This window comes from Taeniopygia guttata, chromosome 3 (genome assembly GCF_048771995.1).
Source record: "Taeniopygia guttata chromosome 3, bTaeGut7.mat, whole genome shotgun sequence".
Taxonomy (NCBI): Eukaryota; Metazoa; Chordata; class Aves; order Passeriformes; family Estrildidae; genus Taeniopygia; species Taeniopygia guttata.
The window spans coordinates 66,883,476-66,903,589 of record NC_133027.1 but is presented as its reverse complement, the minus strand read 5'-3'; the positions used below and the strand labels follow the sequence as shown (position 1 = coordinate 66,903,589).

Sequence of the window (20,114 nt, the reverse complement as noted above, 5' to 3'; positions counted from 1 at the left end):
TAGATATGTGCTGAGTACAGCCCAAAGACACCAAATGTGGTAAAGGAACAGGAGAAGGACACAAAGGAAAATTATTTACTTGACAAGTTAATGACAGTCTTCAGTACAGAATGCATACCTTCTCTCAAAACAATACTTTGGCCCCATAGAAGTATAATATAGTCAACATTAGGATAAGAAAAAAGTAATCTAGAAATATATATGGAAACATAAACATAGTACCCAAGGACACATTCAGAAGAAATATATTAACAATGCAGTATTTGCATATAAAACAGGTGATAAATCATGGTATTTAATGCATTTTAAATTTCAATTCAAGATGATGAGTTCAAGAATGTTTTTAATAAATAAGTTTACCATTATTCTGTATAAAAGACCCATACATTCTGCAATAATAACCAGTGTGAAGGACTAAAAATCCGTGAGAACTTTAATTCATTCCAAAATTGGAAAACAGGAATTTTTCAACTGGCAGGTGCTTACTTTCTGCAAAATGACAATATTCCCTCAAATCATTCTCTACATCGAGAACTGCAGACAGTGGTTCATATGTCCAGAAACTGCAGTGTACAAAATAAAGTACTTCAACATCCATTTTTGCCATAAAAAAGACGGATGCATGAAACCTTTTGAGTCCACAGAAACTGCAGTGCCCTGACGAGTGTGTCAGTGCCCTGACATACAACAGTTCCCACATCCTCATTTTTAGTTATGCTATGAAATAGATTTGAAGGTTGTATTTTTTTTAAACCATTAATGTACACACATTAATGCACACAGATATGTTAACAGTTCATTTTAAAAGCAGCAAATAAACAATACAAAATACAGTTTATTACTGTAGTTTAGTAGGGAACTATTTAAACATATTGAAAATATATGATTGAAAATAAATATATTTATCAGTAACACGTTATTTTGAAGTTGTGACAAATACTCTATTAAATACAAGCACAAAAAATTAAGTGGAAATAATATGTGTCACACAACTTACTGAAATTTGACCTTTTCCAGGTTTTTCTTTTCCAGCTTTTCCAGCATCCCATTTTTCTGCATTGATATCTGCATCATTCCATTCTGGCCAAATAGGAAATCTACACTTCTTGTCAGAAGCAGCTACACTGGAAAGCACAGATGGCCTAGAAAACACACAATAGCATAAATAAAAATGAACAGCATTATTAGACAAGGGTAATAGAAAGTATTTTATCTTATAAAATATTCTTTTTTTAATGTAATAGGAATTTTAGTGGTTTTAACTATGTTAACTTTTTGTCACTAAGATAAGCAAACTTATCTTAGAAAGTGCTTGCTGTTATTAGGTATAAACCAACAAAATATTTAATGCATTTATACTTCTGATGAAGTAAATTGGGTAGCTGAAGCACAAAAACAGAATTTGAGGACAGTTTCTTCCCTCTTCTTTTCCCCTGCTTCAAGCCATATGGTTCTCCTTTCTCTCCTAGCATTCATCACTCAGTTCAACTCACTCACCCATCTGAAGGTGTTCTTTAATTTTTCCTGACCTATTCTCTTTAGATAACTGGAAGGAGCTTGCCATGGATAAAAGATGCCCTGGGGAAAAGGACTCCCACTTCTAGGCATTTGTAAGATGCTAGACCAGCCAGTGCTGTCTCCAGGCAGTTGTATTCTCAGGGCTCTTGTGCTACCAGCACTCTCACTATTTGCTCTTGGGTTTCACAATCCTGGCAATAATTTTGCTGAGGCTGAAAGGATTTTCACAAGACTAATACACAATATACTCATAGCCACAAAGTAGCACTAGTGCACCTTCATCTTTCCAGTGCATACAAAGGGCTGAAAAACTGAATTAGCTAGAATATTCATTCAATGTTCCTATATATAAATGCAACAAAATGTGTAACTACGTTCCAAAGTCAAACACAGACTACTTAAATGAATAGTCTGACTGAGGAAAATGTTGTCTAGCAAATGACACCGGAAAATCCTATTAAGCTCCATCATTCAGAAGGTGGAAGCAGGGGCAAGTCACTTGGGGAAACAGAGGCATTACTCAAGTGTAGAGCAGTGAAACTACAAAAGCAAAAGCTCACCTGGAGTAGAAATAACCAAAGGATGTTAGGGACAAGGAAAAATAGCTCCCATAACAACATTGGCAGCAAAGGCAAATAAGGAAGCGCATGTCTGTTGCTCAGTGGGGTGGGGAACAGTGACAAATGCGAGAAAGGCCAGGATACTTAATGTCTTTTTGTGTCTTGGGTTTTGTTGGCAAATTTGGCTCTCCCCAGTCCAAGAGTCTATTTACAGAGTCTGTGGGAGTGAAGCATTACCCACAGTAGAGGAAGGAGCTGAGCAGCACTTAAGCCAACTGGACACACACAGCTCCATGGAACTAGCTGCAATGTGAGCAAAGGTACTGAGGGAGTTGACTGATTTGGATTATGGTAACTACAGTGCTTGGAGACACTTTAAACTCAAATAGACATGGATCTAAGCAATCTGATGTAAACTGCTCCTGCTTGAGAAGGAATTTGACTAAATGGCTCCCAGACGCACCCTTCAATCAATGTTTTTCTAAAATTCCATAACACTTTAGCAATAGTAAGGACAAAGACATGGGTAAAAATAAAGATTTCTCACTGTCTAGACATTAACTACTTTCATCCACACTATCAGTAACTCTTAATGGAAGACAGCTGTTAAAATTCAATACCATCTGTGCCTTCTGCTGCGCAAAAACCACCCAAACATTGCTTCTACTTCTCTAACTGGAAGATGTATTCTGTAGAGTGATACCTAGCTTTATATTTTCATCTTTGTCACCTCAGTCTTCTATAAATTGACTCTATTATGTTTGATCTTACATTAATGGCATAACATTTTCTCTAGTGTTTTCTTGAAGACTCAAATGATGCTTCATTCTGTATTCAATAATATTTAACAAGCAATTGAAAAACTCTGAGGTGTTTATCAGTTTCTCTGTACCATTTCCAATTGTTTCAAAGAATCTGCTGCATCTGTGCTAACTGCATGCATGAAGAACAATGAAAAACTAAGCACTGGCTGTATCAACAGATTCAACATTTCTGATATTTTGAAACCTGAATACTTCAAACACTGACTTAAATATGATTCCTGGCAGTTTCTAACACATAGTAAAAAAATTATAAGTTAAAATTATCATTTTTTGTACTTCTTTCTTACTTCAGATGAAATACAAATGGCATACATATCAATTTTAAATATTTAAGGACTACTCTTCTTTTTTTCATATCTTTTTTCTACTTCTAAATCTGCATTTTCTCTTCTACATATTTATGGAGAAGCATGGAAATTTCACTTACTGGTAATAATAATAAAGATATTCTGAAAATTCTGACACCATTCAGAAATAAAATTATTTATAATTGCAATAATTTGTAGAACCACAGAATGGTTTGGGTTGCAAGGGACCTTAGAGCTCATCTAGTTCCACCCCTCCTGCCATGAGTAGGGTGGAACACCTTCCACTAGACCATGTTACTCAGAGCCTTTTCTCATTTCCTGCTATAAGATTTCTAAGTGCTTTGGGACAATAACAGAATTAAAAAAGCATAATTTCAAAATGTAGCAGTGAGATATGGAAGACTTACTTAGCTTACTATCACACTAAGACAGAAAATCACTTTCCACGCACTTTGACATAACAGAATAACCTCAGCATTAACAATGTGGAAGACATGGAAACAATGCTCCCTATGATTGAGATGCCTAAACTAAGTTGTGGAAGTCTAATGCTACTGCTTCTCAAAAAGGATAATTCAATAAGATCTGGAAAATTCAAAAATAACTGCAATTTAATTAGTCTCCAAATATAAGTAATAAATAGTAATAAATGAAAAAAAGACAGCTGAATTAATTAAAATACTGCAGTTGAGTAATGCTATTAAGAAGTTCCTCTATTACAAGAATTGAATAATAAACTGAGAATTCTTTGAAATGAACTGTAAGATACAAGGACAATGTAAATTACTGCTATTTTATGCTCAGGTTGGATGGGTTCATTGTGCAACAGTATTTCTAAAAACCAACTTACTGGCAGACTTCCTTTTAATCCTGTGCTAAACCCTAAAGGAGAAAAAGGAAGAATAAACTGCCAAATGAAATAACCATGAAGTTGGCATAATTCACCTCTGACCCTTAAAGCAGCTTCTCCAAGAATACTGGTATAATTGATATAGAGGAAAGAAGGAACAGCATGATAGACAAGCACAACAGGAAAAAGCAGTCAGACTGCAACCTAAGTTTTTCAGAGGCTTCAGATTTAATACAGAGACAGGAAACAAGCCCACTGGAAATGTGCTCTCAAGTAATACAGTCATTTAGTCTGCAGACATATGCACTAACACATTCTGCAAGCAAGATCTTGTCAGCTTAGTTAATGGAGTCTAGGAAGCAAGTATTTTCTTCCTAAAACAGATAAATCTAATTGTAAATGATCCATGACCATTCCTTAGAGAGGGAACCCAGCAACACTGAAGGGAGCCTTCTCAAGAATTACAGAAGTATTGGTAGGTACTTTCAAGCAGCACGGCTACTCTGACCTTCCCTTCCCAATAACCATATCATTCTGGATCATCAGACAACAATAATTTTGTGATTTTTTAGAAATCATGAGGACACCAAGAGGCAGTAAAAAAAAAAATGTCCCTTTCTGTGGATTTTTTGAACAGTCATAAAAAAACTTTTGCTCTCAGTAAAACTTTTATATTAGGAAAAAGAGGGCACAGAACAAACAGATCCTTCAACTTTTTCTCCAAATCTGTGCTGCAGGGAAGCTACTTAAGTTTTTCTCTAGTCTCTTTCAACCTCAAAGACAAAAGACTCCTTTGAAGAACTTATTTATAGCAGAAAGTTCTTTTAAACTATAATCACTGAAATGATTCTTAAAGAGTAGCATCTGAATATCTTAGAAACCCAGAGCAGAAACCATGGTAATGCTCAAGTTCATAAGAATCTCTAAAGGATACAAGAAAGTTTGGCGAAGTATCAGTAACTCTGTGCAAAATTATATGCTCTTTTTTTTCATACCTAGTGCTGTTCTTCAGAAGATAAACTAACAGAATGTGTCACAATCACATGATTTAATAAGCAGCTAATAAGGTAATAGAGTTTTCTTCTTAATATTAGCATAGTCAGCAGCAATTACAAAATAAAACCAAAATAATAATGAGTTGTTTACAATACCTTGCCATTAGTCTTATCTTGGATACTGAAGCCAAAACTTAAAGGACTCTCTGCAGAAGCAAAATAGTCTATGTGCTCGGAGCTCTCATGCTTGGGGAGACCCAAGCCATGGATGCAGTTCAGGTACAATGAGCAGAACAAATAATTGTAAACCATCTATGCTGCAATCACAGTTGCTTGCAAAAGCATATGACAACAGGTTTTATTGTCATTTCATTTTTATGTACTGGGGTAGGATTTCTTCCCCCAAAAGCACAGAGAACTTTCTATGTGAAGCAAGTTCAAACTGGAAAAGTAAAGTGATGACAGACAGAAAAGAGGAACACCAACTGATTATTCTTTATAGACATATCATTTTTAAAGGCATCTGTAATGGTCACTGTTTCCAAGTGTGGTGCTCTCATTTCTAAACACAGCTGATGTCCCTGTAGGTGTCAGACAAACTACTAACAGACCTCAGTAACTTGTCAAGAATGAGCCTCTTTTGAAGGCACACACACATTTGCTAAGAGAGATGATTACCTAGCCTCACATTTAGCTTTGCCAGCTAGAAGTCCACGTTTTCTTACTTTTATTTGCCTTCACATTAATGGAAACCAAGTTATTCCTTCTTGGTTTGCTTTCCAGATTCTAGGAGGGGGAAGAAAAACCCTAAATGCCAAATCCCTTATGCAAATTTTACACAGTAGCATGCCTTGGACATTATTTGAAAGAAAAATTAATAGAAAATAGTAGTTTAAAAGCTCTGTAGGTTTTAAAACTTTTTTTTTTGTTTGCTCTCCTTGTTTTCAGCCTGATTCCATTTGTTGCCCTAAAAATATTGTCTGAATTCTTACCTGAATTCTGATTTTAGAATTCTAGCTAAAACATCTTCTGCTGTTTTGATCCATTTATCTCTACTAAAAGTTTTTGCTACATAAAAACTTGAAGTCAGAAATTGAATATAAACACTGAACCAAGTAATAGACTTTTGCCATGTGTTATGGGAAAAAAATGAAGATGTATTCAAAAAAAAATAAGCAACTGAATACCTAATATATATCGCAATGGATTTGTTTTATCTTGCGTGATAAAATCTATGTAAAGCAAAAAAAACTTTTTTTTTTGCAGGAATTCCTGTAAAATTCAACCTTCATGCTCATAGCAAGCTCAGGTACAATGTTAGAAATTTGGACCCTGATCCTTCAATTTTTGCATTCCAGGAAGAATAGTTTCTATTGCACAAACTACTGCTCAAAGACAGAAGTAAAATCAAATGGCAGACCAAGACCCTGTAGTCTACAAGAGCAATGCCAGAAAACTCAGCTTACCATTTTCTGTGCTGAGAGACAGCTGTAGTGAAAATTATCTGCTCCTGATTCTATGGAGCCAAAGATCTGCTATAAAAAAGCTTTTAATACAGAATGAAGAAAAATACCTTTTACTTATTTGAAAAACATTCTTCACAATGGAAGGCATCAGATTGCCTGGAGGTCATTCATTTGACAGCCTTTCCTGTTCTACTGCACTGGAGGTCACTTAAACCTTTAAAAGACATCCTTCAAACTTATTTCTTTATTTACATTCCCAAGAGCGGAACATTGAAAATTAATTCCAAGAGATGTCTGCCAAGGCAGAAACACTATATTATCTAGCTCTTAAATGAGCCCTTGTAACGTACAGAAACAAAAACAGCCTACAGAGGTGGGCTTTCTATCCAGCATTACTGGTGGAAAATATGATATACCAATACCCAGATAATGTCATAGCAAGAGCCTGGAAAGAAGAATGTCTTTTCCAGTCATTTTCAGGTGCTAATCGCAAAAGAAGTGATCTCTGACAGATTCTTCCAAGATGGTTATCTTGAAGATAACCAAGACTCTGAGTGTGCTCCATGTGGGATTGTGAGCTGGTCCAAATCCTTCGAGGTTAACTGGTTTCAAAAGGTGGTGGTGACAGGCCAAGTGAACAGACTGCCACAGTAAACAAGGGTTCCAGCCGCATCTTGCAGTTTTCCACCAAGTCACAGATTTGAAAGCAAGTAACATCTACATCCAATTTGCAAATCAAATTTCTGTCTGATCAATGTGCTCTTCTTCCAACTAGCAGCAAATGAATAGGCGTTATAAGTTGACCTTAGACCCAGCTGTAAGAATGCTACGAGGACTGCTTTTGACACTAAAGTTTGATACTCCAGTATCAAGTAGAAGAATGTGAACTGCACAGCATTGCTTCTTTGTTGGCTTCTGTAAAAGCATCTTGTGCCTTCCATATGGCACTTGAACAATTAACCAAGAGCTAGAAGTCTCTGCATGGCAGAGCATGCCAGCACTTCTGAGGATTTAGGTCAACTCATTTAAAAAACACTTTGCATGCATTAAGAAAATTAGGAAATCCCATTTCTTCCATGGTAATTACAGAGAGTTCACGTAAGATAAAGACCATTCTGCTTAAATAGATGAATAACCCCTGGCAAACAGAGTCTCTAACACTATACTTTAAGAATGCTTTCTAGTTTCAAAGCACAATTATTAGTATTTTTCTTTTGACAGTACATTTTCTGCTATGCAGTTCTGCTGAAAGCTGCTTTTTTCCATCATACTGTTCCTTATACCATTCATCATATTAGAAGTCAAAGCTCCTCTTGCACAGTCTGATTGTACAGTCTCCAACCAAGGGCTCATGGAGTGTTTGCCTGTAAAATTCTCTGACAGTGCTTTGAGTTTCATGGAAAGAAAAATCTAAAACTAAAATCAGTAGGGAGTACAGCATTTATGTGATATTGCCACTAGAAAATTACTTAACATTTTCATGCCCATGAGTCTATGAAGGTTGAAATCTACAGATCAAATAAGCTGAGCTCTCAGGGGTTCCTTGTTTTAATTAGAATTAACTGGGAAAATTAATTTGAATACATAATTTCCTAATTAATATGCAATCTAGTTAAAAAATGAAACTTACTGGTCAGCTTATATGCTATTCTAGTACACTTCTCATATTTACCTGGGGGAAAAAAATATCTCACCACAAAGCATGAAACTAAAAAGAAAATTAAAAGTTAAAGGGAGTAAAAAGTTGTGCAAATTTGTACTGTGTATACACACTGAAAAATTTTGATAAATGAAGCACAGGCACTGAAAGCAAGAGCTTCATTTTTCTCGTCAGAAATTCTAGGTCAAATTTAGAATTTTTTTTGTGATATTAACAAAATTACTGCCCTCAAAAATATGAGTTACTTACAAAACAAATAGACAATAAAAACAATAAATGAAAAGTGGTTCTTTCAAGCTTAAGAAAGACAATGCAAAATCTTCAGGAACATCTCTATCTTTAGTCAGGTTAGATTGATGCATTAAGACAATAGCACAGTAGTAGAGCTTGCAGAGGGTCAATGATACAATAAATAACTTCTGAAGGACAATCATGAACCTAAGATTACAACACATTTATTCACTATCACTGCTATATCTGGAGAAAGTACTTATGTGCAGGATGGTATCACTTGCTTGGCATTTCAGAGGGTTAAATATTAAGGTACATAGATACTTCTCCCTTCAGTTATGCAGCTGGATGTCCTGGAATTCTGGGCCACCACTAATTTATGTTGTGCCTAAATTATTTGAGAGACAAGGAAATGCCTTCCAAAAGGCTGCAGACAGGCATTCAAACCAAAACAATTGTTTATCTTTGGATTGCAATTACCAGCATGCTAAAGGAGACCATGATCCCAAAACATCCTCAGTTTTGTCAGGACAGTAGCTGCAACCAGAGATGAACAACTGCTGTAGCTCAAGATACACCATTCACAGAGTCTTGTGAAGCCTTAACTGGCTTTGGCTAGAAAGGATCCGAACTGAGCTGTTTGAGTCAGAAGAGCCACTCGAGTAATCAAAAATCAGCCTTATAGTAAGAGTATAAAATGTTTTAATATGTTACCAGTTACAATTGTAAAGCAGATTATGAATGCAGTGAAGGTTTAAAATTTTTCATGTAAATCTTTTCCTTGAGAAGTCCAGTGAATAGCTGTACTGGTTTTGGCCAGGATTGAAGTAAATTTATTCAGAGCAGCTTTGTTTTAGTTTTGTGATGGAAACAGTGCCGATAACACAGCGATAATTCAGTTATTGCTGAGCAGTGACTACACAGAGTCAATGCCTTTTCTGCTTTCACACGGCTCTGCCAGCACGGAGGCGGGGGGTGCACAAGAAGGGACCAGAAGGGATTCAGCCCAGAAACCTGACCCCAGCCAACCAAAGACTTTCCTTACCATATGTTGTCATGCTGAGCAATAAAAGCTGGGGGAAGAAGAAGGAAGTAGAAGACATTCAGAATGATGACACTGGTCTTCCCAAGTCAGCATTAATGTGATGAAGCCCTCCTTTCATGGGGATGGCTGCACACCTGCCCATCCATGAGAAGCAGTGAATGAATTATTTTTCTTGCTCTGTTGATTACCTATTAAACTGCCTTTATCTCAACCCACAAGTTTTTGCATTTTTACCCAGATTCCTGCCCTCATCCTGCTAGGGATGAGCTAGCAAGAAGTGTGGGTCAGAGCTGCCAGATGGGATTAAATCACAACATTTGAAACAAATTATATTTTTAAAAACAACCAAGTTTCCAATAAATTGGGCAGAATTAACCACACACACAAAAAACCCCAAAAAACAAAACAAAACAAAAAAAAAAACCCCAAAAAAACCCACAAAAAAACCTCCACACCTAATCAAATAAATGCAAAATCAGGGCTAGTATCCTCAATGTCTTTTGTCCAAAACATTCACTCTGTTTCAAGCCTCTAGCAGAAGTTGGCTACAACCTCCAAGCCACACTCAATTCTGACTGTAGCTCATGCACAGCCAAAAACAAGCTTAAGCACCTCTGTAAAAATGTAAGCAGCTTTTACTGTAATACAGCAAGCCCTTCTCTCAAATAAAACATGTTGTAACATATGTTGCAAGTCAAAGATGTACCACTGGGCTACCCCTTTGGACCACAAAAAAGAGCACAGGAGTACTGAGTGAGAGAATGCGTGAACTGCAGGCCAACACCTTGTCTCAAACAGTACTGCAACTGAAAACCTTTATGCAAAGAGCATATATATTTGTCAAATACTTTTACAGTCCCTAAGTATTTTTAAGAATAGTGCTCAAGCGCTTCCCAAGCTTGATGTAGTTGCTATGTATTTATATAATCTTCAATGGGTTTATTTTCTCAAGGCTTGTTCACAGATTCCACGTAAAATTTTAGTGCCCATTAAAACTTATATTAACCAACATGAGAGGTCCATTAAAAGCTTCAAGTTCAATTATCATACTCTTACCCACAAGTCATGAGTTCTTACCATTCTCAATCTTCATCCTATCTAAAAAGCCCAAAACATCAAAAAATTAATCTGGTCAGTCTAGTCTCTAAACTACCAAACCTAAAGAACACATGCTAACAGTGGCTAAAACCTCAATCACAAGCCATGGCTGAGACCTTATTCTAGGCATATGGGAATTGAAAATAAACTAGCAATGCCACTATTTTTTCTGCTCTTATTGTCCCATCCTTTAATCTTAATAACAAACATTAGATAATCCTAGGCATTGGTGCAGCAACCTGCTACTCATTGCAATCAACTAGCACACAGCTAAAAAAATTATTTTTTCCAGTCAGTGCAGGCTTCAGCCTGTCTCTGCTGCTCCTTAAGGATACATAAGCAGTAAATATTAGTTAGTGACCTCTTTAATAAGAACTCCAGCATGGATCTCACCTTCCCCTATATATATATTGGTGACCTCTGTCTGTGCCACAATTACCCCTAAATCACTTGCCTCTCTTGGCACTGACCATTAACTCCTTTTGTCCCTAATAGCCCAAACCCTAATTGAGATAGATGCTGATGGCTTAATTCAGAAGATTGGCCTTGATGGCATAGAGCTTCATCAAACGAATTTAAAGCATTTTAATTCATTATCCATTCTTACCAGCCGGAATCTCTTCCCGTGCCACCAAAGACATCAATTCCTATTCACCATAGCTGTTGAAACCTGGGAAAGATCAGATTCTCAGTAGCCTCTAATGGTACAATTAAGAAAAGCTGTAAGGGCAGCAGTTCTTTTGAGCTCTTCAGCCCATCATTTCCAGCAGCTGCCTAGTTCCTGAGGGAATTGCTATCTAATTAGAAAGCAATAATGAAGAGAGACCCAATGGAATCCCCTGCAGAGACCCAAAGGAAGTCTGGCTAGCAAGTCCAGGAGAATTCTCCTGCCTTCTCCATGTTTCTGAGGTCCCACTATAATAATGCAACATATCCACCCATAATCCTGATTAATTTTTCACAGTGCAGATGTCCTGACTGCTCTAAACACTTGTTGGAAAAAAAAAAAAAAAAAACAAGAAGAAGCCTGATTTCACTAGAAATTGAGAAAAGTTATTTAAAGGTGATCAAAATATATTGCACAGATGTTTGTACACATTACTCTCAGAGGATTTCTGCATTAATTTTATCCACAACAGATGAAATTACAACACTAATTCTTTTTGGTAAGCACTGACAGATTTCAGGATGTTTTTTTACAAATTGATTAAAGAAAAATTAGTCTTCTTCCTTTTTATATTACTTCTAGTTAGTATTTTGATCATTAGAGACATATAAAAAACAAGTCATATTTACTATCAGGAGGACAGTATTAGTCAAAAGACAAAGTATTTTTCACATTTTTTATCCTTGCAACTGCAAGCTTCATTCTAAAATAAAACAGAAAATCTATCTTATAATCACAACAGAATACTAAACTTACAAGGCAATATTTTCTCAGGCAGACTGAGAATATCAATTTCTCTTTCAAATACAGGAATAGTTACATTATTTAGGTTTTCATAGATTTACACAAAGTTTTTACAAGAATTGTCTCTGCCTCATAAATATCCTGAACAGAATGAACACAGACATCAAAGAGAATCAGAGAATATTCTGAGTTGGATTCCACCAACTCAGGATCATCAAAGTCCAACTCCTGGCCCTGCACAGGACACCCCAAGAGTCACTCCATGTACCCAGGAATGGTGTCCAAATACTTCTTGAACTCCCTCAGGCTTGATGCTATGACCACTTCCCTGGCCAAAACAAGAACAGAGTTACCAAGCAAAGGGTGCAGTGAGGAGAAGGAACTAGATACTGGCAGCCTGCAACAGAAAAGGTAGCAAAATGGGAATCAAGGTGTGAAATATAAAGTAGAAACATGAAAATATAAGAAACTACTGTGTAGTAAAGGCTGTGTAATTAGATATGAAATAAGCACAAAGGGGCATTTGAAATTGACTTCAGGAGACAAAGAAGTGATGTAATTGAAACCTTCACGTATAGCAGAAAGAAAACGGCCATACGCACATACATGAGATAGCTTTTTAATTTGAGTCCTGACAGCACCATGCATTCAGGCTTACATTAGAATGAAAAAGCTGCTAACATTATATAAACAGAACTCAAAAGTCAAAACAGTGACAGTGAATGTAAATGTTCTCTATTTATTTGTCTTTTCAGGAAGAAATAGACATTTACACAGAAATATACAAATTCACACTAAACACCCAGCAAATAGCAAATAATTTAAAAATAACTCAAGAGATGCTACTTAGAAATATTAAAGATATTAATAGGAAGAATTCTTTTCTTTATCGTACTTGCTTTCCTCAGATTCCTCATAACATAAAGCAAACCTTCCAGACACTGGGAATTTTCTTTCCTTTCTGTAAGGAAAACTGATGTGCTATAACCCTCATTAATCATTTTGTCTCCAAAATTACAGCTAGTTTGGTTCCTTTTCCAGATGAAAACGGAGCGCCCCCATTCTCAAAATTATTGTCCTGGTTGACAGTGATTTTAAATTCACTTTAAAATCATTTCAGTGAGCTCTTAAATTCTGGAAGCTCCCGAGCAGCAGCTGAAGGCTTCGTTGTCCTTGCTGCGCGCAAGGTCCGAGGTCTGCGTGCCAGGGCAGGAAGCCGCCCCAAGGTCCGCACAGGGAGGGAGCACAACTTCCACACGAGCTGCGCCCCCAGTCTGAACAAATAAACAAAACCCCAAGAACAACCAAACCCCGCCTCGGCTTCAGACAGCACTTTTAACGAAGCACCCACACGAGCAAGTGAACTTTCTCACCACGGCCACAGGGCCCGCCAGCCGGGGCGGCCGCCCGGGCCAAGGCAGAGAGGCCTCGGGGGAAGGTCCCGGCCGGCCGCAGCAGCCCAGGCCGGCACGGCGCTGTCTCCGGGCGCGCCGCCCGTGTCGGGCCGGCCGGCGGGGCTGCCATCCTCCTGCGCCACCCTCCCTCTCTCCCGGGGCTCTCACGTTTTTGAGGAGGGGAGCTCCTTCTTCTTGCTCGCCTTGGAGGCCATGGCCGCGGGTCGGTGCCGCCGCGTCCGCCGCGTTGCCGGGCGACCCCGCGGGCGGCTCGGGGGCGAGGACCCGGCCCGGCCCAGCCCGGACACGGCCCCCCTGCCCACGGCCTGCCCTGCCCGCTTCGTGCTCGGGGAGCCAAAGGAACGGCGTCAAACGGCTGTGCGGGCAGAGGTCTGGTTTCTTTCTGCGGCAGCTTCAGGAATCCGTCCAAAGAACGTAGTTTGCCTGCTGGCCGGTGATAACCAGTTGTGAGAAGCTGTGACTCCATGGAAGACGGAGAGGCCCTGCAGGGAGACCTGGACAAGTGAGGGAACCGGGCCATCACCACTTGTATGAAGTTTGCCCAAGACCAGTGCTGGGTTCTGTACCTGGGACAGAGCAACCCCGGACAGACTGGGAAACAGGCTGGACAGCAGCAGTGCAGGAAGGGACCTGGAGGCCTTAGTTGATGGAACTTGACTATGAGTCAGCTCTGCCCTGGCAGCCTAGAGAAATTTTAAAGCTAGATTATGCAAGTCTTTATTTTCTTTTTAATTTCATATTGAGGCAATAAACTAACTCCTGCTTATGAAGCCCATCATTACCAAAGTGAATGCTGTTCTACCAAGGTCAGATAAAATTAGCATTAGTCTGCTGGTTTTGAATTCAGCAGATAGTTGTAGTGAATGATGAAAAATCCTTAATAAAATAGAATATACTTTGCTTATTCTTATTCAAGCTTTTTCAAATATAAACATCAATTAAAATATATTTGTCATATTGCAGAGGGCATGAGTGGATTAAAAATAGGAGGAAAAATAGGCAGATGTTGCTACATCTAGAAGGCTTGTTTTAGACAAATTTCCGATCTTGATTTATATTGAGATGACAGGCAGCCAGATACACACTCATAAATTTTAAAGGGCAGAATTCTTCCACAGCTTGGCATTTCCTTCGGCGTTATGTCCAACAGCATCCATTTTAAACAAGGTACTTTGGGACACTTCTCACTTGAGAGCCAAGTAAACATTTCAATTTTATTTATTTCTTTTCAAACTGAACAGCTGGTCTTCTCTTCATACAGTTATGCTGTCAAATATTGATTCAGGCAAACAGATGAAAATAGGAGAGAAAGAGATGAGTTTAAACATCTGGCTACACCTCTTCAGTACCAGCACAGGGCTGTTCCCCTCAAAACCTTGCTGGATGCTGATGCAAACTTGTAGATGGGAGACAGGATTCTGTTTGTGACACAGAATGCAGATAAAAACACAATGTAAATTACAGACTTTCTATTCCTCTGAATCCCCTTTACTTTGATACACTTACTGGACAGAGAAAATACTATGGAAAAGTAAATATGAAAGATATGTATAAATGTAAGAGGCACTTATGAAAGTTTTCACAGTAGGAAAACTTCCTTCTTGATCCCACTGTAGATGACCAATGAGTTTTGCAGCATCCCAGCAAATAAAACTTTCATAATACACTCAGGTGAATGGCAACATAAAAGTAACTGAAGTTTGAGTACCTGGGTCTGTAAACATTTTGGGGTGGTAGAGGAGGAAGAACAGAAATCAGAAAAGCATATTTAAGTACAGAGCCTTTAATTCTTTGCTCTGTTAAATGACAGTTACTACATAGGAAGTTCAGAATGGACCTGACCTTTACCTTAAAATCCTACATTAAATTTGTTTGCTAAGAATGGTGGCATTAAAAGCAGGTATCTAGGTGCTTTGTGAAGGAAAAAAGAGATCTCAAGTTTAACATGCATCAAGTTATATCTTTTTATTTATGCAAGAAGTTCATTTAGAATTCCATAACCTAACAGCAATGACAAGGACAGCTTGTTTGGAAAGAGAAATTAATCTGAATTTCAAACAAGCTAGTTTTCTAACTGGCAAAGAATCTGTAAGGTCGTATCAGCTGTTTCACTGCCCTAATGTCTTGAGCCATGAAGTATATCTGACAGACACTCCCTGAAGGGAAGAAATTGTTAGGGTAGAAGCAGCCTGACAGAAAATGCACAAGACAACAAAACAAGTACTGGGAAGCCATTGAGATGTCACTAAATAAATACTAAGGTAGGACGTACTGATTAGCAATGGATGGATGACCTTCTGGTCATCATTCTTCTAAGGTACCACTCAAAACACCAGCTTATTTGTTTTCCCTGAAAGCATCACAGCAACAGCTACAGCACATGCAAGTCACTTGCAGGAAAGCAGCCTTTTCATCTTAAGTATTTTGTACTTTTTTACGGCAACACATAGTAGTTGGAGAGAATAGAAAAAGAGTAACTGAACAGCAACACTACCAAAAGCCCTCAGGGGTCTTGGAACTCATACTTAAGTCTCCTCTGATTTTACAGAGGGCACAAGGACTTAAGAACAAGAGTAAAAGCTTTTGCCTTAAGAGAAGTGTGGGACTGGGGCAAAGCAGAATGTCTAGAATAACTGATGAGTATGCTAAAGACACTCATTTGTCTCAGAGATGCCAAGTGACAGGATTAGAATCTATGTGAGAATTTAAATATGAGAAATTTCTCTTAAAAATAAAATTTTATTTTTAATTACTGTGAAGGTGGTCAAACACTGAACAGATTTTCCAAAAAGACTGTGGCACTTTTCTCAAACCATGAGCAACCTGCTCAAGGTCTAAGCACAGGTGTAATCCTTCAAGACCACTTCTAACCTTATCTATTCTGTGGTTCTGGGAAGTTTTCTGAAAAAACAGGTTAAGGTCAAAATCAGCTAGAGGCTTCTGTAAAAAGAGATGCTTCATTTTGATGCATGAGGGTGCAACAGTCACAAGATGAAAGGATTTTGGTGTTGTATTTTTGAGACTTTTTCCCCATGTCTTTTTATCAACTGATAGGAAAACCTAGGTTCTGAAATTAATGCTCTTAACAGATAAAGAAACCCCGCTCCCCTTTAACTTCCAAAACTCTTTTATCTGTTTGTTAAGTGAAAGAGCAGGTGGAAGAGATGTGAGAAAAGTACAGGTCAGTGGGAAATAGTGAACAGATGATGACAGCAGTGCACTGGCATTTCATTAAGAGCAGGCAGTGAAGGATCAGGAAAAGAGTGAAGAGTGATCAAAAAAAAGAACAATTGTGAATGATGAACGGTAATGCCTGAGAAAATGAAAACACTGTAGTATGTGATAAAGCCTGGGAGAGCAGTCTGTGCACTGAGTCGGGAACAGTCACTGAGGTGACACAGGCCAGGGAACTGAATTTGAGCAAAACCATCCTCAAATAGATGGACTGAAACTGCACAGGCAGCTCTAGTCTGTTAAGTCTTTAATGTGAGGCCAGGGAGTAAAGTGGATTATGAGAGTTTTTTTGGGTAAACTGGTAGAATAAGACAAAGTAGGGGGAAAAACCACAGCCAGCTGCATAATAGAAAATTGTTTTTGCTGAAGCACAGGGCTAAAATGCCATTTCAAAAATATCTTATGGTAACATGTCTCATCTGATTTTGTCAGGGACATGGTTTTTCCAACATTCCAGCCTCTCTTGAATTTGACACAGTGTCAGAAAGGTGGGGTTCATCAGAGTCCTGTGTTACTATTTCCACTTACCTTTTTTATTTTCAAGTTCTTTATTTGCTAGAGCACCGTTCTATCACATTGTCATGCTATAATCTCATTTTGGAGAAACACAGACCCAAAACATTCTGTTAAATTTCAAGCAGTTGTTCAAGTCCAATTTAAATACAGCAATACCATCAAGTCCCATGGGACTGCTCAGGGCACCTATTTAGGTAAAAGTGTGAACTGAGGATCACCACAACTTGGATCATCTCTTCACTCTAACACTCTAACCCCTGTTTCTATGGGGATATAACAGTATGCCCCAAGAGCAGGCAGCAGAGGAAAAACCAAAGTGCCTCAGAGAATCATGCAGAGCCATTGGCTTTCTTTTGTAAATTTTTCATTCGATGATACAGGAGTCTCTTTCTACATCAAAAGGAAAGGCTTTCTGGGTTTGATAGAGTGTGAAAACCCTATCTGAAATCTGGAGTTAAATAAGACAACTGATTCTCTAAACTATTTGAACTGTTACAAAATTTAGATATGGACAGAAGAAGTAGTATTACCTTTTTAGAAAATTCTATATATTTGGCTAAAATGATACAATGAAATTGTGGCAGTAGCCTGAGGGACAGAAGGGCATTTGTTTTTAAATTGAGAATACACAATCTTAATGTAGTGTAAAATACAGGACTGCACAACCTATTAAATTTCTTAGTACACTGTTTTACTTATTTTCATTTTTACATTTTTTTATAATTAAGAATGTAAGATTTTTGCAGGAGATTAAAAAAGTTATGTCTTCTTGTTCTAAGTAAAGGCACACTGTTAACTCACAGAAAATCCCTTTTAACAGTAATTAACTTCAGTGTGTTTTAAGTGTGGCTGCAATTGTATATGCAGACTAAAAGCAAAAAGCTAGACTAGTTGAAAAATGCAAAATGTAAGATTGCTGGATAACTATGTTTTAATATAAACATGATTAACATTCTTCATAAAAAGTTTGAAACAAGGTATCTTACATCTAACTGATGTAAGAGGTCTTCTAACTTGTTTTAACCAAATAAAAATATATTGTCTTTTCTAAATAGCAAAAAAAACCAAAACTATAAGTCTCTAACTTCTGAAACTCAAAAATTACACAAATTGTTGTCACATTTATGCCATCATCCATATGCAAAGTGCCATCCCAGCCATTTGAGCTACAAGTCATCTGATCTAATTGTGCTTAAAACAATAACCCAATAAAATGAAATGGCATCCTGGAAGACAATCTGATGGAAAATTCTTGCTCCTTAAACTATAAATACAAGAAAGCAGTGATGTTGGGGATCTTGTGGCAAAGGGCCATCGAAAACAACAATTCTTTTAAGTTTCAAGCAAAGTAGTTTTCCTGTGTGGTGGGTTGACCCTGGCTGGATAGCAGGTGCCAACCAAAGCCACTGTATCACTCCCCTCTCAGCCGTACGGAAGAATGGAAATATAACAAAAGGCTCTTGGGTTGAAGTAAGAATAGGCAGCGGTAACTCACAAGTACTCTCATGGGTAAACAGACTTGACTGAGGTAAATTAGTTTACTTTACTACAAATCAAATTGGATTAAGATAATCAGAAATAAAAACTAAATCTTAAAAACACTTTTTCCAACTCCTCCCTTCTTCTTGAGCTTGACTTGACCCACAATTTTCTCTACCTCTTCCACCCAGTGGTGCAGGGATATGGGAAATGGGGGTTTGCAGCCAGTTCATCACATACTGTCTCTGTTGCTCCATCTGTCTCAAGGGAGGACTCCACATTTGTCCTGCTCTAGCATGGGGCCCTTCCCATGGGACACAATCCTCCAGAAACTTCTTCAATGTGAGTTCTTCCCCTGGGCTCCATAAACTGCTCCAGAGTAGGTTCCTTCCACGAGGTTTTTGGGTTAATTATGATAGGGCTTAATGACTAGTTTAAATAACTTATACACTTCTCCATGAACTGCAGTTCCATTTCCCTCTACCAGGGAGACACTACCATTTCCTTCCTCAGGCTAGTCTTTTCTTACAGTTTTCTTGCTCTGACTGGATCAGCTTTCCCAATCCACCTACTCAGTCTTAAATACCACAATGCTCCCTCTCCACAGAGGGATAGTGAAAATGCAGTTTATAGCACAAAGCAAGACTAGCATTCTATTAAAGTGCCAATTCATTTCCTCAGACAAGTGATAGAAGATTAAAAAAAAAAAGACTACATTCTGCAGGTAGTTTTATACTATTGGCCTCAATAACGACAACCTGTATCAAAACCAGTACATTCCATCAATTTTAGAGTTGTGTGCTTTCTACATTCATGCAGAGGTTTAGAAGAAGCTATGCACAAAATAAGGAAACTGCTTAAATATAGCAGCAGTAACTCTTCCAGCAAAAGTTTAAACATTCTTGAAAATAACCTGCATAGAATTACATTATCAGTGACAGGACCCAGATGAGATTCATGCATTCAGGCAGTCACAAAACTTGAGTTCAGTCTCCATTTTGCTGTTGAATCTAAATAAAGCAAAAAAAAAAAAAAAAAAAAAAAAAAACCCACAACAGCTAGTGAAACTGCCCATGGAGGTAAAGTTGGCATTTACATTTGTGCAGCTTTAATTAAAGTTGGAAAAAAGACAGTGGAGATTAAACATCAAAAGTGAGTTTACAGTCAAAATGGAGTTGTTCAAGTGATTGAATAGGACAATTGTGATAGTTTCAACTCTCAAGGAAAGTCAGGCATTGAAATAACTTTCCCAGGGCCATACAGTCTCCATGGTTTGAGGCCAAGTTCAGACCACATGAACACCTAAGCATGGTGCTATGACCTTGCTTGGAGAAAAACACTGGCTTAGAAGACATCCTAAGATCCCTTTCATCTGAATTATCTTAGAATCTTAAGCTTAATAAACCCAGTTTTAGTTTACGCCAAGCCTTACTGTGGTAATTTTAAATAATTCTTTAACATAGCACATACTAGAAGATAAAGTCATTTTCAAATGTCAGCAAAA

The 20,114-nt window shown here is 37.9% G+C and overlaps 1 protein-coding gene across 2 annotated transcripts in view; it reads right to left on the bottom strand.

Moving 5' to 3' along the window:
• Positions 1-20,040, bottom strand: part of ADGB (androglobin) — a 104,881-nt gene extending 84,841 nt beyond the window's left edge. For both annotated transcript variants that reach the window (XM_030268170.4, XM_072927050.1), the window contains exons 1-2: positions 13,529-20,040; positions 998-1,142 (exon numbers count right to left, since the gene is read on the bottom strand). In XM_030268170.4, the coding sequence (XP_030124030.4) occupies positions 998-1,142; positions 13,529-13,575 (192 nt within the window). In that variant the 5' untranslated portion in view covers positions 13,576-20,040. The remainder of the gene's footprint in view (positions 1-997; positions 1,143-13,528) is intronic.
• Positions 20,041-20,114: the final 74 nt, after the last annotated feature.